The following is a 23,709-nucleotide window of genomic DNA, read 5'->3' on the forward strand; positions in this document are numbered from 1 at the left end:
TATCTGAATGGTGGCCGATTAGGAAAAGACGAGATGCAATGAGACCTGGGTGTCATTATACACCAGTCATTGAAAGTGGGCATGCAGGTACAGCAGGCGGTGAAAAAGGCGAATGGTATGCTGGCATTTATAGCAAGAGGATTCGAGTATGGGAGCAGGGAGGTACTACTGCAGTTGTACAAGGCCTTGGTGAGACCACACTTGGAGTATTGTGTGCAGTTTTGGTCCCCTAATCTGAGGAAAGACATCCTTGCCATAGAGGGAGTACAAAGAAGGTTCACCAGATTGATTCCTGGGATGGCAGGACTTTCATATGATGAAAGACTGGATGAACTAGGCTTATACTCGTTGGAATTTAGAAGATTGAGGGGGGGATCTGATTGAAACGTATAAAACCCTAAAGGGATTGGACTGGCTAGATGCAGGAAGATTGTTCCCGATGTTGGGGAAGTCCAGAACGAGGGGTCACAGTTTGAGGATAAAGGAGAAGCCTTTTAGGACTGAGATTAGGAAAAACTTCTTCACACAGAGAGTGGTGAATCTGTGGAATTCTCTGCCACAGGAAACAGTTGAGGCCGGTTCATTGGCTATATTTAAGAGGGAGTTAGATATGGCCCTTGTGGCTACGGGGGTCAGGGGGTATGGAGGGAAGGCTGGGGCGGGGTTCTGTGTTGGATGATCAGCCATGATCATACTGAATGGTGGTGCAGGCTCGAAGGGCCGAATGGCCTACTCCTGCACCTATTTTCTATGTTTCTATGTCTTCTTGTGTTAAAATAATAATCCAATTCAAGGCATCTTTATTATATAAATAATTCAATTTTATTGCTGCTACAAAACTGCTTAAATAAAGTTTGGCATAGGAGTAAAAACACTGACATCTATGGCTTTAAAATAGATAAATAATATTTGTATTAAAGTTACATATGCAATTTACAGTTATATGGAAAAAGGATTAAGATTAGCTTTATTTATCAAATATACATCAAAAGGTACAGTGAAATGCGTGACTTTAGCTGGGCAGCTTGCTGGCGTTGCCACACGCACAGGGCCAACGCAGCATGCCAGCATGCCCGTAGCTCACTAACCCTAACCCGTACACCTTTGGAATGTGGGTGTTGGGGAGGGGGGAACCAGAGCACTCAGAGGACCCCCAGGCAGGGAGAAGGAACAGATTCCTTCACAGACGGCGGTGGGAATCAAAGCCTGAGCTTACGGCTGGCGCTGCAAAGCCATTGTGCCAGCAGCTACTTTAGCATAGAGGCACAAGAGACTGCACGTGCTGGAACCTGAAGCAAGAAAATAAAACAAACTGCAGGAGGAACTCAGCGGGTCAGGTAGCATCTGTGGAGGGAAACGGACAGTTGACCTTTCAAGTTGAGACCTTTATCAATGTTGGGGGAGTCCAGAACCAGAGGCCACAATTTGAGAATAAGGGGTAGGCCATTTAGAACGGAGTTGAGGAAAAACTTTTTCACCCAGAGGGTTGTGGTTCTGTGGAATGCTCTGCCTCAGAGGGCAATGGAGGCCAACTCTCTGGATGCTTTCAAGAAAGAGTTAGATAGAGCTCTTCATGATAGCGGAGTGAAGGGTTATGGGGATAAGGCAGGAACTGGATACTGATTGTGGATGATCAGCCATGATCACAGTGAATGGTGGTGCTAGCTCAAAGGGCCGAATGGCCTACTCCTGCACCTATTGTCTATTATCTGGACTGGAGGTAGTGTGCCCTAATGTCATAGGCCCTGAGGGCAGAATGAAAAAGGCTTAGCTAGGATTCCCTGCTGATTTTCTCCTTCTAGACCTGGGTGGTTGATTTGGGGGAAAATACAATGCCCTCGGATAACTATTACTGATGCCCCAGACTCAAACGCCTTGCGAACCAGCGGCGCTGGCGAGCCGGCCCGTTTTACTGGTTACAATACGGAGCTACGTGATAAAAGGCTGCCCCAGTCTCGGGAAGACAGTGGCCTGGCAGCCGACAGGGGCCTCCTCCTGAATGCTGGTTGCCTCCGATCAGGCGACGGGAGAGGCGGGAGGGCGTTCGGGAGTCTGGCCGCTCCAGATGGAAGGGTGGTGTCCGGGAGCCCGCAAATGCATCCTCGGGGCAGGTGCACTAGAAGGTGGAACGGCTGCCTGGTGGGCTGGGACTGCGGTAGTCACCTTCTGGAGCAGCGGGGAAAGTAGCGACAATACAGGTGGCGGGACCCTGCAAGCATTTACAAGTCCAGCCACTGACGTTATTGCCAGTGTGTCATCAATAATACACTTTAAGAGCAGCGAGATGTGAAGCACTAATCTCAAGGGCTTGTTATCTAATTCGTACTGTAGATCAAACCACTGGTTCACTATATCTTCCCCCTTTGCCCACCTCTGTAATGGTGTGTGTCAGATAAGCAGGTTGCGATAACCACCTGGAACTCCCCGCGCCACTGCGCAAACAGACATCGGGTAACCAGCCAGTGAATGAGTCAATATATAAACAGTTGTGTGCTTCAGCACTCGCGGGAAAGGCTTGTATCTTAATCATCTGACGATCGGGGGTGGGGGGACGTGCAGTGGTCCCGCGGGGTGCGTGGGAGAGTGGTTTGTAGCAGGGAGTACGCCACTCGGGAAAAGGAGTCGCCCGGGGCTTCCAACTGACCCCAAGAGCTCTAGAACATTGTCTGCCTGTTCTGGTAGTTGAGATAGGGATCTTGTAGGAAGGGCGTCGGGTAGTAGTTGGTCTTTGTCTGTGGCCGAGGGATTGTAAACTCTTGCGGCACGTTGTACACCTATAATATGAATGCAAGAGGGTTTAGATTAGACACACGAATAATAACCGCAAATTTGCACATGGAACAAGATAGAAACAAAATACTGCAGCAGCTGGGAATCTGAAACACACACAGGGAGCACCTGAAACACTCAGCAGGTCAGGCAGCATCTGTAGAGCGAGAGGCCTGGTTAACGTCTCAAATGTTGACTGCTTCTCGCTCCACAGATGCCACCTGACCTGCTGCCTACTTCCAACACTGTCCGTGTCTGTCCCTGTGACCCACGTGAAAGCTGGTGACCCTTTGACTTCACTTTCTGTTGAACAGAGTTTGTCCAATTGACGTTTTCATTATGATTTGGGGGTTTATAGGCCACACTCTCAGCACGGGTTCCACTGTACCTGGCATACTCTCAGAAAAAAAAAATTCACAGAAAAAATTCAACCTTGGAGAGGGTACAGAGAAGATTCACTAGAATGATTCCGGGAATGAGAGGGTTAACATATGAGGAACGTTGGTCCGCTCTTGGACTGTATTCCCTGGAGTTTAGAAGAATGAGGGGAGACCTCATAGAAACGTTTCGAATGTTGAAAGGCATGGACAGAGTGGATGTGGCACAGTTGTTTCCCATGATGGGGGAGTCTAGTACGAGAGGGCATGACTTAAGGATTGAAGGGTGCCCATTCAGAACAGAGATGTGAAGAAATTTTTTTAGCCAGAGGGTGGTGAATCTATGGAATTTGTTGCCACGGGCGGCAGTGGAGGCCAAGTCATTGGGTGTACTTAAGGCAGAGATTGATAGGTATCTGAGTAGCCAGGGCATCAAAGGTTATGGTGAGAAGGCGGGGTAGTGGGACTAAATGGGAGAATGGATCAGCTCATGATAAAATGGTGGAGCAGACTCGATGGGCTGAATGGCTGACTTCTGCTCCTTTGTCTTATGGTCTTTATAAAATCCCTCCTGTCAGCACCTTTTGAAAGATCATTCTAAGGGGTCCCCTGAATTTTCTGTCTGGAGTTTGCTTTCATGGCCTCCTACCCTACTGAGCAGTGGATATGAATGGGTGGTGAGAGTGTGAGATCGATCCACAGATTCCCTGTTGACCATACACAGTGTTTCCCAAACTCCATTGTTGACATTCAGGATACACTGACCCAGCAAGGTCCACCAGTGCCAGGGTGACCTTCCTCAACCATCTGAGTGAGTCAGACAGGGTTCAAGGTCAGGATTAGGAGAGGGCTGGGGGGTGGAGGTGGTGGCTGGTGTGCTGTGACCCTTTAAACCTTCGATGAGGTAAAGGATGGTCAATATGTGGAACAGAGCAAGGAGCCAGGCGGAAGCTCTGTGATCAATAAACCACAGTCGAATACAATAAAGGGACCACATTTTTGAAAGAGTTGGGGGGACTTTTCACAGATAAAATTTTCTTGTGAAGTGTCTATCTTTTGTTATTCCAAAGTCAAAGAAAAATACAGCACCAAAACAGGCCCTTTGGCCCATCTAGTCCATGCTGGACCATTTAAACTGCCTATTCCCATCGACCTTAGCCCATTATATCCCTAACATCCATGTACCTATCCAAACTTCTCTTAAATGTTGAAATCGAGCTCGCACGCACCAGTTGTGCTGGCTGCTCGTTCCACACTCTCACCACCCTCTGAGTGAGGAAGTCTCCCCTCATGTTCCCCTTAAACTTCTCACCTTTCACCCTTAGCCCATGACCTTTAGTTGTAGTCCCACCCAACCTCAGAGGTCAAGTGCAAACAGCCTTCTCCCTGTCTATACCCCTCATAATTTTGTATGCAGCTATCGAATCTCCCCTCAATCTTCTACGTTCCAAGGAATACAGTCCTAACCGATTCGATCTTTCCTTATAACTCAGGTCCTCCAGACCCGGCAACATCCTTGTAAATTTTCTCTGCACTCTTTCAACTTTACTTACATCTTTCCCGCAGGTCAGTGACCAAAACTTCACACACTACTCTAAAGTACGCCTCGCCAAATAGTATTGAGAACATGAGTTGTAGAGTCCTTTACTGAGTGCACAGGGTAGTGGAATAGGTCAGGGTTGTAGTGAGTAAGGTTATTCCCCGCTGGTTCAGGAATCTGACGGTGAGGGCTCCTGAGACCGTTAACATTCAACAGCGGTGGACTGGAGCAATTGCCCTTAGCACATTTGGCTCGATGACACCTTGTACCCTTTGCCCAGCAAGAACCCACGGATGCAGAATGAAAAGCGGAGTATAAAGGCTGGTCGTGGTGGCGGGCAAGTACTCACACTGTTTTCCATTGGGGCGGAGTTGCTGTAGTGGGACGAGGAGGCAACACTGGAATGAGTCATGGCAAATCCTGAAAAGCAAATCAATCAGGCGTGAGTGAAAGCTGAGGCAACGGTTCTTTTTTGTGGCACACGCCAGCTATCCACTTCACTAAATCACAACCCCTCATTAGCATCTCAAACGCAAGAGGGTGGAAATCCAGAGAAACACACACACAAAATACCAGAAGAACTCAGCAGGTGAGGTGACATCTCTGGAAATGAGTGAACAGTCGACGCTTTGGGCTGAGACCCTTCATCAGGAGGTGAGCACCAGCCAAAGAAAATAAAAAGGAGGGAGGAGGGGAGGGAGTACAAGCTGGAAGGTGACGGGTGGAACCTGGTGAGGGGGAATGTGGGGGATGAAGTAAGAAGCTGTGAGGTGATAGCTGGAGGAGGTAGAGCGCTGAAGAATGAGGAGGAGTCAGATAGACGAGAAGAGTGGACCAAGAACAAAATGAAGAGGAGAACCAGAGTGAGGGGAAGGGCAGGTGAGGAGAAAAGAAGGGGAAAGAGGGGAGCCAGAATGGGGAACGGAAAATGAAAGGGCAGGGAAGAAGGTTAGGGCAATTGATGTTCATGACATCAGGTCGGAGGCAATCCCCTTTGCATTACTGAGCATTGGTATATAACCATGCAGCGGTCTGTGTCCTTGTAGAAATCACAGGAACCACGGGAAATTGGAAGTGACCAGAAAACTATCACGACATACAAAATGCTGGAGGAATTCTGCCCTCTTCCTTTCCAGTCTTGATGAAGGGACTCGGCCTGTAATGTCGACTGTTTATCAAGGCACCGACAAGAATTTCTCAATGATGACCTACAAGAGACCGGTTAGGAGAGGTTCTTCACACAGAGAGTGGTGGGTAGATAGAAATTTTTACTTACTGTGATGCAGCGTGGAATATACCTTTCCGGCCCTTCGAGCTACGCCACCCAGCAATTTCCCCCATTTAACCCTAGCCCAATCACAGGATAATTTACAGTGACCAAGTAACCTACCAACCGGTACGTCCTTGGCCTGTGGGAGGAAACTGGAGTGCCCGGGGAAAATCCATGCGCTCCACGGGAAGGATGTACAGACTCCTTACAGACGGCACCAGAATTGAACTCTGAACTTTAACACCCCGCATTACGCTGACCGCCACCCTCAAACCACCCCACTTGGCATCAACGTTTCATGGTCAAAGTCACTTAGGTCACACTTATCTAGAGAGGCAGTGTGGAACAGGCTCTCCTGGCCCCCAATGAGCTGCAACCGCCCAGCGGACCACCTTTTTAACCCTAGCCTAATCACAGGACAATTTTACCAATTAACCTACTAACCAGTACATCTTTGGACTGTGGGAGGAAACTGGAGCACCCGGAGGAAACCCACGCAGTCACAGAAAGGGTGTACAAACTTCTTACAGACCGCGTTGGAATTGAACTCCAAATTCCAACGCCCTGAGCTGTAAAAGCGTCACGTTAACCGCTATGCTACTGTGGCACCCCATTTCTTCCCCCATTCTGATGTTTGGTCTGCACAACAACTGGACCCCTTGACCATGTCTGCATGCTTTTACGCACTGAGTTGCTGCCACATGATCGGCTGATTAGGTATTTGCATTAACAAGCAGATTTACCTAATAAGGTGGCTACTAAGTGTATGTTTTCCTCTCTGTTGTGTGGTTACACACTCCGGTGAAACCACTGCGAGGGTTGAAAGGGGCTGATTCATCACTTTGAACTTTGACCTCCCCGAAATACAGAGTAAAACATTAAACCCCTGAGATATTGGAACCTTTAAATTCTAGCAACCCGTGGTGAAGGGATGTGGTAGAACATGGGGTTCTGACTGCACTTTGTGCACTTTCTGGATGGTTTCTGAGCTCAGAGGAGTTCAGTTTGTATTTGAAATTTCAGATTGCTGGGTGCTTGTGAGTCTCATGGGCAAATTTGAAGCGCTGAACTTCTTTGCTGTCTTAAACAGTTTCGGTAATGTGGTGTGCGAGGTACTTTTATCAAGTTCCTTAGCCAAAGTTGCAGAAGATGTTGGTGAGGCCTAATTTGGTGTATTGTGTGCAGTTTTGGTCACCTACCATCAGGAAAGGTATAAATAAGGTTGAAAGAGTGCAGAGAAAATTTACAAGGATGTCGCTGGGTTTGGAGGACATGAGTTATAAGGAAAGATTAAATAGGTTGGGACTGTATTCCTAGGAGTGTAGAAGACTGAGAGGAGATTTGATAGAGGTATACAAAATTATGAGGAATATAGATAGGGTAAATGCAAGCAGGCTTTTTCCACTGAGGTTGTGTGGGACTACAACCAGAGGTCATGGGTTAAGGGTGAAAGGTGAGGTTTAAGGGGAACATGAGGGGAAACTCTTCATTTGGAGGGTCGTGAGAGTGTGGAACGAGCTGCCAGCGCAAGTGATGTATGCAAACTCCATTTCAATGTTTATTAGAAGTTTGGATAAGTATATGGATGGTAGGGGTATGGAGGGCTATGGTCCCAGTGCAGGTCAACGGGAGTAGGCAGTTTAAGTGGAATGGCACAGACTAGATGGGCCGAAGGTCCTGTTTCTATGCTGTACTTTTCTATGTCTCCAATATTAACAATTCAAAATAAATGAAATTATGGATGTATATTAACCAAGTGTGCATTCATGCAAAACCTAATCTCCAGTCAGTGAATATTTAAATTGATATTCAAATGAAAAATGATACAAATGGAAATATGTAGGAGCATTAAAAACTTTCTTTTTCCAGGAAAAGTATTTAAATCTAGAGGGACTAGAAGGCTTAATTATAAACTTTATAGTTGGTCCAGTGTTGAAACAATTTAAAATAATGGGGTTTTTGTAAGTTAAAATCAAAACAAAGAACTTAACCTTAACGGTTAGAGAAACAGGAACTCTGCAGAACCTCTCGCGTTTATGATTTGCTGTTCCACTGCGAGGTCACCTCGAAGGATGCCTACCTGAAGAAGTTTAAATCTTCCCTTCCACTGGAGTTCAGTGAGACTCTCCCTCACTGCTCCCCTTCTGTGATCTCCGCTGGCCTCCGACTCTTAGACCTGCTACCACAGCCAATGTACCTTCCATCTTCCCCTCCCTCACCTGCTTATTCTGGCTACTTCCCTCTTCCTTTCCAGTACTGATAAAGGGTCGTTTATTCCTCTCCATAGATGCTGCCCGACCTCCAGCAATTTTGTGTGCAGCGCTCTGGATTTCCAGCACCTGCAGAACCCCCTGTGTGAGAAATAAGGTTACTTCTTTTCCCACTTAAGAGAAGATTTCTGGAAGACACCCATACTGAGAAAGGAGTCGGGTGGGGTGGAGGAATGGAGAGCAGAGGATCTGTGTCATGTTCTGACTGAAAAATCCAGCAAGGTCAATAGCTGTCTTTTAATACAGCGTCTTTCTCCTGGGTTGAAGTGGGACTTGCCAGTACAAAGCACACTGTTTATTTCACAAGAGCAGATATTAACACATTATTTGCCTGCGGGTGACTGGTTAGGTTATAGAATTACCTTGTCAGCACACAGACACAGGTGTGTGCTTTAAGTCACCTGTTACTACATCCATTTACTGCCAGTCCTTTGTTCACTTTGTATCACTGGTGAACGTGTATGCCCCAGTGTTGAGAAAGTCTGCAAACAGTTATTTATTTATTTAGTAACACCGGTCCACCGGGCTATGCTGTTCAGCAACCCACCTATTTAACCCTAGCCTGATCACAGAACAATTTACAAAGACCAGTTAATCTACTAACTGGTATGTCTTCGGACTGTGGGACGAAATTAGAGCACCCAGAGAAAACTCACGTGCACACGGGGAGAATGTACAAACTTTTTTCTTTAAACAGAGGACGCCGGAACCAATGCTCTGAGCTGTAATAGTGTCACGCTAACTGCTACCCTACCGTGGCACCCCAAAAAAAAAACACCGACTCTGGTAGAACATTGTCAGCTACTGGAAACTCATTGATTATTTCCAATGCCCTCTTGTAAACATCTGCGCTGGGAGCAACAAATGAATTTGTTTCACAGTGAATAGTGTCAGTATGTGAGGCCATCACTGGCTTTGGAGAACACAAGAAAATACGAGAAAATAGAGGCAAGAGTAGGCCACTTGGCCCATCAGTCCTGTCCTATCATTCAATAGGATCATGGCTTTATCTAAAACATGAGAAAGTCTGCAGATGTTGGAAATCCAAACCAACCCACACAAAATGGTGGAGAAACTCAGCAGGTCAGACAGCACTTATAAACAGGCAACATTTCAGGCCGAGACCAGACCTTTCGTCCTCTTCCATGCCAGATCCCCACCGATAAATTTTCAAAAATATATCTACCTCCACCTGAGTAGCACACACAAAATACTGGAGGAACTCAGCAGGCCAGGTGGCATCTACGGAAAAGAGTAAACAATCAACGTTTTGGGCCGAGAACTTCCTTCAGGAACCTCCACCTTAAATACTTCGAAATGACATATTCCCCTAGGGAAGAGAATTCCAGAGGTTCACCGCCCTTTACAAAAAGAAATTTTTACGCGTCTGTTTTAAATGGATAGGATCTGAACTTGCTGGGGATTCCCTAACTGGTGAAAATGTCCCAGTGACAATTCTGTCAGGATCCCTCAGGGTCTTATGTTTCAATAACTCCCCCCGCCCCAAATTCTTCTAAATGCCAAATAATAGATTCAAGGTTGGTTTCTCTTGCCTAACCAGTTATCACTTTGAAGTGAGATGTACTCCCGCTTATTAACGGTTACTTTCTTCTGTATTATTCAAGGCCAGCCTCAGCCCCAGGAAATCACTCACTGTTAAACACTGTTTCCAATCCAACACACACACACGAGATGCTGGAGGAACTCAACAGGTCAGCCAGCATCTCCGGAGAGGAATCAACAGTTGACGTTTTGGGCCGAGACACTTCATCAGGGTTGGAAAGGAAAGTGAAGAAGCTAATATGAGAAGGTGGCGGGGGGGGGGGGTGATGGGGGGAGTACGAGCTGGCAGGTGATATGTGGGACCAGGTGAGGGGGAAGGTGGGTGGGTGGGGGAGGAGGTGACGGAGTAAGAAGCTGGGAGGTGATAGGTGGAGGAGGTACAGGGCTGAAGAAGAAGGAATCTGATTGGAGAGGAGAGTGGACCAATGGGTGAAAGGGAAGGAGGAGGGGCATCAGTGTGAGGTGATGAGTAGGTGAGGAGAAGAGAAGGTGTGAGAGAGGATCCAGAAGAGGAACGGAAAAGATATTACCAGAAGTTAGAGAAATTGATGGTTCATGCCACCAGGTTGGAGGCTACCCAGATGGAGTGTGAAATGTTATTCCTCCAAACCAAGAGTGGTCTCATCATGGCCGTAGATGAGGCGTGTTGGAATGGGAATGGGGAGTAGAATTCAAATGAGGGAGCCATTGGGAAACCCCACTTTTTGTAGTGGATGGAGTGAAGGTGCTTGACAAAGTGGTCTCTCACTCTACATCAGGTCTCATTGATGCAGAGACTCTGGGTTGAAAGTGAACCGTGTGGGAAAGCGTTGTCAGCAAATTAGGACCAACAACCCCTGGTCAAAAAAGTCACAGCCAGTAAGACCATGAAACAAAAGCATAGCTCATGTACAGCGTGATGCACACAAAATGCTGGAGGACCTCAGAAGGTCAGGCAGCATCCATGGAGAGGAACAAAGAGCTGATGAAGGGTCTCAGCCCAAAACATTGACTTTTCATTCCTCTCCAGAGATTCTCCCTGGCCTGCTGAGTCCCTCCACCATTTTGTGCGTGTTACTCTGGACTTCCAGCATCTGCAGAATCTTTTGTGTACTCGATTTGGTTCCTGTATCAGCTTTGCTTTTCAATGACAACCCTGTTAGACTCCTGTAGTTTTAAACACTCCAGCCAAAAGGGTTTTCACCCCCACAGCTGCTGCCTGACCCGCTGAGTTCTTCCGGCATTTTCTGTTTTCATTTCCATTTTGATTTTTCACAGCAAACAAGATTCCTGCATCAAACCAGTGAAGCGTCACAAATAACTATATGCTTCATTAAGACTATTTCTTCTTATCCCTAAGGAGTTTTGGCCCAGTCTCAACTTACCTCTCAATTTGTGATACAGAATGGTTCATCTAACCTTGTCCCTGTACCAAGTTGCTTGCACGGCAATTCTGGATTCAATACCAAATTCCACAACCTATTCCCCCCAGGACAAAGACACTGCTAAATCTACTTACATTGTCTTTGCATGGCCCTTAATCAACCCCTCCCACTTTATGCTATTATTATGTTGTCTCTGCCTTCTTCTCCATCTTTGCAACTTGTTCATCTCCGCACTGTTTCCCTGCTCCGATGGTGGGGAGGGGTGGTGGTGTAGTACAAGGGGGGGAGGGTTGACGGTTTTACTGCTGCTTGTGCATTAAAGGAGGGAGGGGCTGCTTTTGGGTTCTAACATCTCCTGTCATTTATTCTTTGTTTTTTTCCCCCCTGTTTCGTGGATGTCTGTGAAGAATAAGAATTTCAGGTTGTATACATTCTCTGATATTAAATTGAACCATTGAAAGTCACTCCCCTGCAACAGTAACTCTGTTTCCCTCTCTGTAAATGCTGAGGAGTTCCAGGCCTTAATTTAATTCCAGGGAGCACAACTGCAGCCTGATGCAGCCACCAGAGCTGCTGCCTCACATCTGTGGTGACCCGAGTTCAACCCTGACCCCCGGCCCTGTCTGTGTGGAGCCTGCACGTTCTCCCTGCGACTGAGCAGGTTCACTTGCCCCTCCCGAGTGCTCTGGTTTCCTCCCACATCCCAAAGGAGGTTAAACACTTTCTGTAAGTTGCCCCTAGTGTAGAGGCGAGTGGTAGATCTTTGGCTGCTCGTGCATGTTAGTAGATCTTTGGTTGCCAATGCATTTTAACAGATCTTTGGGAACCACACACAAAATGCTGGACGAATTCAATAGGTCAGGCAGCATCAACGGAGAGGAGTGAAGAGTCAACACTTTGGGCTGAGACGCCTCACTGGGACATCCTTGGTAATGCAAATGACACATTTCTCCGTATATTTCGACGTCCATGTGATTAATAAACTAGACACTCAACAATTCAGGAACAGCTTCTTCCCCTCTGCCATCCGATTTCTCAATAGACATTGAACCCATGCGCATGTAACTGAGTCTTGGTTACACTGCCTGCTGAGGTGTCTAAAATGGCTTCTTTGTATGTTATATAAAATGGCTTTTCTGTAATAATAACTGCGATGTAAGGAGTTCTCTCTCTCCCTGCTTGTTTCGGTTACATTATTGATAAGGGGAAGAACGAGTATCCATGTTATTCTTTTTGTGGGTGATATTCGGTCTCATATGCCTGGGGGACAGTATGGTTTGGCGAGTTTTTCGGGCGGAGAAGACGGAGGAAGGTCGCATTCGGAGGTGCTCTGGTCACCCACCCAAGGAGTGGTCCTGTGTGGGTCGTCGGAGGCTGAGGACGGAGGGTCGAGGTTCTGCGGGATATTGAGCTTCAACGAAACCTTAAGTGCACTGACTTTTAAAACTCTATTCGAACTTTGGTGCCTTTCTTTGTTTTATTCTTTTAGAGTGTATTCTTTGTTAACTGATATTTGCAGTAAGATTTATAAAGTGTATGTATTTAACTGCTTATGGTGTTCCGTCTGATCTGTGACGCAGCCTCCACATAAACTGCCTTACGTAGTTGGCTGGTTGCGGGGTTTCCCTAGACACTGAGGAGCAGGGTTTGTCTATAGCCTTACACACATTACCTCACTACTTCTTTATTTCCTAATTTTTTGCACCACTTACTTAATTAAACTATTCACTGTAATTCACAGTTTTCTTTTTTTCTCTCTGAGTGGGCACGTGGCCAAGTGGTTAAGGCATTCGACTGGCGATCTGAAGGTCGTGAGTTCGAGCCCCAGCCGAGGCAGCGTGTTGTGTCCTTGAGCAAGGCACTTAATCACACATTGCTCTGCGACGACACTGGTGCCAAGCTGTATGGGTCCTAATGCCCTTCCCTTGGACAACATTGGTGTCGTGGAGAGGGGAGACGTGCAGCATGGGCAACTGCTGGTCTTCCATACAACCTTGCCCAGGCCTGCGCTCTGGGGAGTGAAGACTTTCCAGGCGCAGATCCATGGTCTCGCAAGACTAACGGATGCCTTTTTCTTTTTGTTTTCTCTCTATTATCATGTATTGCTATGTACTGCTGCAGCCAAGTTAACAAATTTCACAGCTTATGCCGATGATATTAAACCTGATTCTAATTCTGAATCTGAAACTGAATCTGGAGAAAGTGGATGGGAATGTGGAGTGAATAAAGTGCAATTCATGTAAATAATAACATAGACTCACTGGGCCGAAGGGTCGGTTGTTTTACTCTACTTGAGAAGATCTTTTTGGCCAAATCCCAGTTCAGAGTTATAAGCCAAGATCTTCTATCCTGGAAATATTCACAGCTAATCATCTCACAAGAACCCCTCACTCACCTCTGTTTGACTCCTCGTACGTGAACACTTGATTGTCTACGCCACCCATCATTCCACCGTGTGGATTCTGAGGCACGGCCTCCACGGGTCCATCCTCGAGCTTGGCCGGGCAGGTGATGTGCCAGAGCTGGGGGATGATGTAGAACAGGAGGAAGACCCAGCCATTGGCGACCAGCGCGATGCTGAGCGTCGGGTCGTCCCACAGGGGGCTCTTGCCCAGTGCGGCGTTCCCGCGCACCAGCATGACTATCCACACCACCCAGATCGCAATGGAGAGCAGCATGGTAACAAAGACGTGCGCGCCATATTTCTTCCACTTCTGGTAGCGGCCGCAGAAGGTGAACATGGACAGGATGAAAGTCAGGGCCATCAGGAACATGACGTAGATGAGCAACATGGTGAAGTCAGTGCTGGTGTAGGAACAGTTTTCTTTCATTCGGTGGGTTAGCAGCACCAGATACTCTATGTCGATGATGACTTGGACCAGCGTGAGGCACAGGACCACGGTGAGCATGCAGCACCCAGACGGACCGTTTCCTGACCGCACCAGCTTCAGCACTCTCCAAACCTGGGCCAGCAAGCAGGAGAAGCAGATGGCAAAGAGCACGCCCCAGAGGAAGATCCTGGTGGGACACGTCCTCTGATCGAGCTTGGTGATGAAAGCGAAGGTTAAGCCAAAGATCCCCATGGTGCCGAGCAGGAAGACGCAGTGGACGGGAACGGAAGCCTTCTTCCTGCTGTCGACAATGAAAGGGGTGATGCCCAGGAGCACCATGACCAGCACCAGGCTGGTGACGATCCCCAGAGCGGCAAAGGCTTCCAGGACGATCCCCCACACCGCATCCAGGTCACACAGGTTGAAGTATACGCTTAGAAGGTTGGGACCACAGCCTCTTGGAGGAGAGCTCTGAGCAGATCCATAACCAAACACGGACAACAGGAAGGGCAGTGCTGCGATTATCTTCCAGTTCACCCTGAAAGGAGAAATTGAAAAACATAACCAACAATTTAAAGTGTACCTTCTCCATAATAAGACCACAGGGAATGCTGTAGGAGTGGAATCATTTGGTCTTTCATCTCTGCCCTGATACTTCATCATGGCTGATTTATTATCCCTCCCATTCTCCTGCCTTCTCCCCATAACCTTTGATGTCCTTACTAATAAAGAACCTATCAACCTTGGCTTTAAGTACACCCAATGACTTGGCCTCCGTAGCCATCTGCGACAATGCATTCCACAAATTCACCACCCTCTGGCTGAAGAAACTCCTTCTCATTCCTGTTCTAAAGGCACACCTTTGTAATCTGAAGCTGTGCTCTCTGGTCCTAGACTCCCCCACTATAGGAAACATCCTCTCCACATCCACTCTATCTAGGCCTTTCGATATTCAATAGGATTTAATGAGGTCCTTTCTTATTTTTCTAAACTCCAGTGAGCACAGGCCCACAGCCAACAAACTCTCATCCTACATTAACCCTCAACTTTAGAACATAGAACATTACAGGCCTTTCAGCCCACGATGTTGTACTGCTCTCCATCAAGGTAGATCAACCATGTGTCTATCTAAGAGTTTCTTAAATGCCCCTAATGTATCTGCCTCTACCACCACCCCTGGCAAAGTAATTCACACACACCCACCCTCCATATAAAGAATCTGCATCTGACATCCCCCCCCCCCATACCTTCCTCCAATCACCTTAAAAGTATGACTCACAACACGCTGGAGGAACTCAGCAGGTCCGGCAGCATCAGCGGAAAAGATCGATCGACGAAGGGTTCCAGCCCAAAACGTCGATCGATCTTTTCCACTGATGCTGCCCGACCTGCTGAGTTCGTCCAGCATATTGTGAGTGTTGCTTTGACCCCAGCATCGGCAGATTATTTTGTGTTTACCTTAAAAGTATGCCTTCTTGTATAAGCCATTCCCGTCCTGGGCAAAAGTCTCTGTCTATCCACTCTATAAATGTTCCTTATCATCTCGTGCATCTCCATCAAGTCACCTTTCATCCTCCTTCACTCCAAAGAGAAAAGCCCCAGCTCGCTAACTTATCTTCATCATGCTAATACAGGCAGCATCCTGGTAAATCTCCTCTGCATCCTTCTACACCCTTCCTATAATGAGGTGACCAGAACTGAACACAATGTTCCAAGTGTGGTCTAACCAGGGTTTTAGAGCTGCAATGTTACCTTGTGGCTTTTCTACTCAATTCCACCCCCCTCCCGGACGAATGAAGGCTGACACAACTGTACGCCTTCTTAACCACACTATCAACTTGTAAATTCATATCTCAATTCCAGGAGAAACTGGCTGTAAGCTGCATTAAATGTCTGTTGCCTCTTACAACATGTTTAAGGTAAACATGATTCACCTTGACTCAGAGTTTTGGTTGGGATAGTCTCCTGAGGGTGTGGATTCGCATGGCTGACAATGTCATTTGGCTGAGATTTTAACAGTGCACGCCAGACTTCGGCATTAACCTCCGCCGCTCGCAGAAATCCAAATCTGCGATTAAATGGAGTGAGTCTCGACGCCTTGTCTTTGCCCTGTTTGCTGCACAGCTAGTTCATGGTCACAGGTTGGTTGTTAAGTGGGGACTCAGCAAAGGTGGGCACTCGGGGGGGGCAACACACAGGACTGGGTGAGGCAAGTGGCATCTCTGTCCCTGGAGGGAAGGGACATTTGTTCCCTACGTATCACAGAGACATGAGACAAACTATAACACAGAACCTCTGTGGTCCCCTGATAGTTGGTATCAGCTGTGACCTACTGACAAGGCAAAAACAAACCCTGTCATGCAAATCTAGGAAACCAAACAGCAGCAGTGAAACAGGCGCAGAGATCAACCCCTCCACCCAGTAGCAGTGTTGGTGATCTACTGACTACCACCAAGAAGGATCCAGTTAACATAGAGGGCAGGGGAAAAGATCTACTGATCAAGGGGGCACTGGCAGCACCGTTCGACACACGAGTCACAAAATCTATTGAACAGATGGGTGGGGGGGTTGGTGGGAAGGGGCAAGTTTGTGGCTGGCAGACAAGAATCTATTCAACAAGTGGATCACTTGCAAAGATACCACCGATGGAGAAGGCGCGGGAAGGATGTTCTGATCCTGGTAGATCACTAGCAAAGATCTATTGAACAATGGCTAGGATCTGGTCAACAAGAGGGCTGTCTGTGTGTATGTGGGTGGATGGGTGGATGGGAGGGAGGAAAGGGGCTCGCTTTCTCGAATTGTTCTGCTCGTTATATTTTGTTTTGTCGTGTCCCGTGTTGTTCGGCGGGAGTACTGCGGGCGTGCTACGTTGGCGCCCCGCAAAATGCGGCTGCCCCCGGCACATCCCTAAACGGTTGCTAACAAAGGTCGCATTTTACTGAATGTTTCGACATACACGGTAGCGTCGCGGCTAGCACAGCGTTTTACAGCGCCAGGGGCCCGGGTTCAAATCCTGCCGCTGCCTGTAAGGGGTTCGTACGTTCTCCCCGTGACTGCGCGTGGGTTTCCTCCGGGTGCTGCGGTTTCCTCCCACAGCCCAAAGACCTACCGGTTGGTAGGTTAATTGATCATCGTAAACTTCCCCGTGATTGGGCTAGGGGTTGCTGGGCCAGAAGGGCTGTATCTCAAAAATCAACAGACGTGATAAGTAAATCTTAATCTAAAGTGCATCACTTTCAACGATCCGATCAGCATGTGTGGAAACGATCTACTGGAACCGTGGCGGGGGGGGGGGGGGGACGGGGACAGGATCTAGTCAACAAGTCGATCATCGGCAAGGATCTACTGAACAAAACCGGAGTGACTTCCCTCGGAGGGGACGGCATCACAAATAGATAGCTCCCAGCCCCGGCGTCCATTGCCCGTCTCGTCCTCGCCACCCCTCAAAGCCAAGGGTCGGGGGACGCGCGAACCCGTCGGCGGACACTTCGGCTTCACAATCCCGGTCTGAGGGAGGAAGGCAAGCGGACCCTACTCTAGCTCCCTCCGGGTTAAAAAAAAATAAACTCAGGAGGGAACCGTGATTTCACGCCTCAAAGTAGAAATGAAGAGAAAGGAAAGATTTAAAATGTCCCTGAACCCAACTCCTTACGGGCCAGATTTCCACCGGGGGGGGGGTCTGAAGGTGGTGCCCTACCTTGGTGTTGCTGTTCGCGATGCCCCCGCCATCTCGCTCTCTGTTTTATGTCGGAGCTGCCTCCCTGGTCTCCTTTTATCGCCTGCTGTGTTCAGGTGTGCCCAGGTGTGTCAGCACCTGCGTCAGTTCACTCTCCCAGCCTGACGTTGCTGGGGCGAATACCTGCCGACGTTTTGTCTTACCTGTTTCCCCGCTGCCTGGAAATTCGAGTTCCTACCGCCAGGCGCGTTTTGCCGTCGCCCCGCAGAGTTGCATTTCCTTAGCGCCTGCCAAACTCCCCAGTGCGATTTCCAGACAATGAAACCGGCTCTAAATTGCAGACCTGGCACTAGTCCGGTTTGTGGTCCAGTACTACGGTCGCAATAAAGCCGGGGTAGACCATCCGGCCCCTCCAGCTTGTACATTGGAAATTGAAGCCCCTCCTGCCTGGACTGTCACTCAGTCGGGTCTTTCACCTCTCCATCACTTTCCCCCATTAATCTCGAATCTCGAGATTCTCGTAATACGGAATGAAGTTTCAATTTGGGTCTTGGACGTACACGGGGGACTGAACCAGAATGCTCCGGTAGGAAATTCCGAAGATTTTCCAGGCTAAGTTATAAAGAGTGGCTGGATATTTATTTATTTACTGGGATACAGTTCAAACCACACCACTCACCAATCTCCTGATTTAATCCTAGCCTTCTATGTTTCTATGTTAATAACAGGACAATAACCAATTAACCTAGCAACCGGTACATCTTTGGACTGTGGGAGGAAACCAGAGCACTGGGAGGAAACGTGGTCATGGGGGAGTGCATGCAAACTCCTTACGGGCAGTGGCGGTCCCTGGTACTGTAAAGCGTTGTGCTAACCACTAGGTTACCATGGTGCCCATGTTGGGACCTTTATCCCTGGAGTGGAGAGGGCTGAGGAGATGACCTTACAGAGGTTTATAAAATTATTTGGTGGATGGTCACAGTTTTTTACCCCATCAAATTAGAGAATCTGGAAACTCTAGGTTTAAGGCGAAAGGAAATACGATGGGCAACCTTTCCACACAGAGGCTAGTGGGTATGTGGGTCAAACTTTCAGGGGAAGCTGTAGAGGCGGGTACAGTCACAATATTTAAAAGGCATTCAGACAGCTACAGGGACAGGAAAGGGTTAGAATACAGGACAAATGGGATTAGCTCAGGTAGACAACTTGGTCAGGCAGGTCAAAGGTCCTGATTTATGCCCTATGACTTTCTATGACTCAGTGAATAAACCTCTTCTTGTTTCACCCTGAATAGCTGACCACTTATTCTGAGACTGTGACCCATGGATCCTGACACCCGTCCCTGCATCATTTTCTACTGGAGGGTTCCGGAGGTTCAAGATTCAAGAGTTGGGTACATTTATTATCAAAGAATATATAAATTATCCAGCCTTGAGATTTACCTGCTCACAGGTGGCCACAAAGCAAGGAACCTGAAAAAACCCAATTAAAGAAAAAAAGAATAAAAAACATAAAAGACCAATGAGCAAGAGAAAGAAAAAAAATCATGAGAACCATTGTGTATGTTGAAGATAGAAATTGAAACACCCTTTGACGTTAATTTCATGAGGTTCTGGAGGTTCACTCCTTCTGTATGTTCAAGATAGATGTTAATTTGACAAGGCTCCATCTCATTTTACTAATCTTAAGAGAACATATGCTAACTTCTACTCATACAACAAGCTTGCCACCCCAATAATCTGTCTGATAAACTTTCACCACACCCCTTTCAGTGCCAGTACATCCTCCCTTGGATTGGGATACCAGAGCTGTGACCAATATTTCAGAAGTAGACTAACTGGGACCCTTTGTAATTGGAGAGATACATCCCCACTCTTGTATCCAAATCCCCTTTGTACTGTACCCTCTCTTTCTAGGAGCTGTTTAAGGAGGAGGGAGGTATATTTATGGGAAACCTGGGAGTTAATCTGATTAACCCTTCCCCAGCCCCCTCTATCTTTTAACCCGTGACATTGCAAGCACGAAACCAGTTTTTATAATGCTGTTTACATTGTAAAACACATGCTAGTATTTATGTACAATATTGTGCAAAAGCCTTAGGCAGATATATATAGCTAGGGTGCCCAAGACTTTTGCACAGTCCTGTAGTAATTTTATGTACAGTATTGCACTGTATAGTTGCCACACAAAAAAATAAATTTCATGATCTATGTGAGTCATGATAACCCTGATTCCAATATGGATCTCTAGTGTGGACTGAGAGTGGGAAAGGGAATCATGGTTGGGAAAAGGGGAAGGGTGGCGGGGGGCACCAGAGAGACATTCTGTAATGATCAATAGACCAGTTGTTTGGAATCAAATAACCTTGCCTGCTGTCTTAGCGCTGGGTGCGTCTGCACCCGTGCCAGCCCCTGCCCTGGCACTCCTTCTCTGCCACCTGTCCCACACCCCTCCCGCAGTACTCCGCCTTCGCTCCTTTGCTCCCACCAGATTTACAAACTCGCTTTCCACTCCATATTGACAAGTACAGTACTGTGCAAAAGTCTTTTATATGTATATACTCTGAAGAGTTTGCACAGTACTGTATTTTATGCACATTTAATTCCATATCCTTACTTTAACATCTAACTTTATTTCTTTATAGAATTCTTTATTCTTTATAATTGCTGAATGCTCCTTTTTTGGCTGCATGTTGTGGTCTGACCAACAATATTTAATGTATACAGTGAATAAAGTTGCTGCTTAATCCTCGATCCTTGGGAAGTGAGGGCAATGAGCTACTAAATCAGAAGAGTTGAGGCCCAGGGGCAGATAGCAAGGGATACAGGCTAAATGTAGGCGAAGGGGACTACCCCAGTTAGACAACCTGGTCAGCTCTGATGTTGGGCGGAAGGACCTATTTCCATGATGTGTATTGCTGTGCCTCTATGAGTAAAAGATATTTTAAATGGGACTGATTTCAGGGGCAGGGGACTCGATCCTGCTCCTATTTTCTTATGTTTCTTTCCCTTATCAAATCCTTGGTCATCCATTGCTGAAATCTGAAATATTTCCAGTTCTCAGCTCCTTCCACCTACCCGCTCCCAGCATTTTACTTCATCACCCCCCCCCCCCCATGTGAGCCATGTCCATAGCACAGAAGCAACCTGATGGCATGAACATTTATTTCTGGCAATTTTCACATTCCCCATTCTGACTCTCCTCTTGCCCCTTTTCTTCTGCTCGCCTGCCCATCACCTCCCTCTGGTTCCCTTCCTCCTTCCCCTTTCCCCCATGGTCCACTCTCTTCCCCTATCAGATTCCTCCTTCTTCAGCCCTTTACCTGTTCCACCTATCACCTTGCAGCTCCTTAATTGATGATCCTCCTCAACCCACCCATCTTCCCCCACACCTGCTTATTCTGGGGTCCTTCACCTTTTCCAGTAGTGAAGAAACGTTGACTGTTTGTTCCCCTCCTGCTGGGTTCCTCCAGCATTTTGTGTGTGTCGCTCAGTCTTACTTGGGTAGCCCAACGGTTAACAGTAGAGCTGCTGCCTCACAGCTCTAATGACCTGGGTTTCATTCTGACCTCGGGTGCTGTCTGTGTGGAGTTTGCATGTTCTCCCTGTGAACCACATCGGATTCCCTCGGGTCATCCGATTTCCTACACAGCCCAGGGACATTCAGGTCGGTAGGTTAACTGCCTGCTGTGATTTGGTTTTATTGCGTAGGTTGAGGGAAGTCACGTAGGTGGAGAGGAATTGAATAGAATTTGAGGAGAGTAGAGTAGACTCATTGGGACAAATGGCCTCCGTCTATGACTTAAGCAAATGTGAATACAGCTTGCAACTGTTTTTAGGGAACTTTATAAACCTTTTCCTTTTGATCTAATAATGTTTTTAATTTTTCTTAGTAGCCACAGACATCTCATGTAAATTCCTTGCCTTAAAGCAGGGATTTCCAACGTTTTTTTAAGCCACGAAAAAATACAATTAAGCAAGAAGTCCATGGATCCCAAGTTGGGAACCGCTGCCTTAAAGGAGTGCATATTTACTGTAAAATATGTATTCCTTAAAAACTACCCATGTCTTGCTTACTGTCATACCAGATCTATATCAGCAAACTCACACCTCAAAAATTCATACACTTAGTGGCCACGTTATTAGGTACACCTGCACAGCTGTCCGTTAATGCAAATACCTAGTCAGCCAATCACGTGGCAGCAACTCAATGCAGAAAAGCATGCAGACATGGTCAAGAGGTTCAGTTCTTGTTCAGGCCAAACATCAGGATGGGGAAGAAATGTGCACGCACAACCTATTTTCATAGGATGTGCTCTCTGGTCCAGGCAGTGCCCTGGTAAATCTCCTCTGCACCCTCTCTAAAGCTCCTGCATGAAGTCACTTTATCAAAGGTGTTCCGACTCTCCCTTACTGACTCCATTAGGAGCATTCCCATTCACTCCAGTGGGATTATGAAACATACTTTTCCTTTTTCTAAACCCAATTGTTGCAATTGTATCCAGCCCTGCAGCTCAGATGAGAGTTTGTCCATTTCTGTTGATATTTTCTAGCCACTGTTCTCACATCCCGCATAGTAGATGCCAGTGTTTGCCTTGCTACTGAACGCTTTCATGTTCAGTATGCTCTCAGTGGCCACTTTATTAGGTACACCTGCTCGTTAATGCAAATATCTAATCAGCCAATCATGTGCCGGCAACTCATTGTCTAAAAGCATGCTGACATGGTCAAGAGGTTCAGTTGTTGTTCAAACCAAACATCAGAATGGGGAAGAAATGTAATCAAAGTGACTTTGTCTGTGGAATGATTGTTGGTGCCAGATGGGGTGGTTTGAGTATCTCAGAAACTGCTGATCTCCTGAGATTTTCACACACAACTGTCCCTAGAGTTTACAGAGAATGGTATGAAAAACAAACAAAAAAATCCATTGAGTGGCAGTTCTATGTGGTGAAAATGCCTTGTTAATGAGAGAGGTCAGAGGAGAATGGCCAGACTGGTTCAGGCGACAATAACTCAAGTTACCATACGTTACAACAGTGGTGTGCAGAACAGCATCTCTGAACACACAACACATCAAACCTTGAAATGGATGAGTTGCTGCAGCAGAAGTCCATAAACATATACTAAGGAGGTACCTCCTAACGTGGTCACTAGGTGTAGATTCATAGAGTTAAACAGCATAGAAACAGGCCCTTTGACCCAACCTCTCCATAACTTAATGGTTTTGTGTTTACTTAAGATCGAACCTAATCACTTTCTTTTCATTTTACATAATATTATTACAATAATCAAGCCTCACTGAAGATCACTTAACTACAGGTTATTAATTAATTATTTCTCATTGCATAATACCAGATCTAAAATAGTCTGCCCCCTTGTTGGCTCCTAAACATGCTGATCTTGGAGACCATTTCATCATACACGTGATGTATTTGCTCTCTACACTGTCTCTGTCCTTTGGTTTTTTCACTCTGTATGGAGAGTAAAACCCTCCGTTATGCAGTTGTGCGAGAGGGAGTGCGTATGTAGAGCTGTCTTTTCAAGCAGGTCCACGATCAAAATTTAGAACGCAGTGCTTCGCGGCAGTTTCTCTGAGTTGGGCTGTGACCAATCAATGAGAGGAATTCATTAGAAAAACCAAATAAAGATAACTCCTGTGCAAGTGGAGTGGCCATTCTTGTGAGTGTGCCAGTGTTGAGAGTGGCTTTGGCTCATCAGGCTCGGGTGAGGTACAGTATCTGTTAAGTTTCTCTTTTTGTTTTTATTTGTTCATTCCTCGTCTGTTAGGGCAGAGTAGTGTAGTGAGAACGGCTCCTCGGGCAGTGTTTTGCACTGTGTGTTGGATGAGGGACGTCTGGGAGACCCCCCGGTCGCCCAGATAAACACATCGGCACCCGGTGCACTGAGCTACAGCTGAGAGAACGTATGAAGGAACTGGACCTGCAGCTCGATGACCTTCGACTCAATATGGGAGACTGAGGAGGTGACCCCTAGGGTGCAGGAGACAGACAACTGGGCAACAGTCAGGAGAAGGAAGGGAAATGCACAGC

The 23,709-nt window shown here is 47.1% G+C and overlaps 1 protein-coding gene across 1 annotated transcript; it reads right to left on the reverse strand.

Annotated features, from left to right (window-relative positions):
• Nucleotides 1-832: 832 nt before the first annotated feature.
• On the reverse strand, nt 833-17,818 carry LOC134354066 (retinoic acid-induced protein 3-like). The gene is made up of 4 exons (XM_063062805.1): nt 17,682-17,818; nt 13,549-14,522; nt 5,036-5,106; nt 833-2,774 (listed from the first exon to the last, which is right to left on the reverse strand). Exons 1-4 carry the CDS (start codon nt 17,711-17,713, stop codon nt 2,655-2,657), a joined length of 1,197 nt encoding a protein of 398 aa, XP_062918875.1. The 5' UTR covers nt 17,714-17,818; the 3' UTR covers nt 833-2,654.
• Between the last annotated feature and the right edge of the window lie 5,891 nt (nt 17,819-23,709).

The sequence above is a fragment of the Mobula hypostoma genome, chromosome 11 (genome assembly GCF_963921235.1).
Source record: "Mobula hypostoma chromosome 11, sMobHyp1.1, whole genome shotgun sequence".
Lineage (NCBI taxonomy): Eukaryota > Metazoa > Chordata > Chondrichthyes > Myliobatiformes > Myliobatidae > Mobula > Mobula hypostoma.

What these genes read in the sequence shown, in the direction of transcription:
- LOC134354066 (XM_063062805.1), bottom strand. Translation starts at nt 17,713, where the DNA reads ATGGCGGGGGCATCGCGAACAGCAACACCAAG. An exon ending in TCGCGAACAGCAACACCAAG is followed by an intron (nt 14,523 to 17,681) that starts GTAGGGCACCAC and finishes TTCTCCTTTCAG; the next exon opens with GGTGAACTGGAAGATAATCG. An exon ending in CCGCCCCAATGGAAAACAGT is followed by an intron (nt 2,775 to 5,035) that starts GTGAGTACTTGC and finishes TTCATATTATAG; the next exon opens with GTGTACAACGTGCCGCAAGA.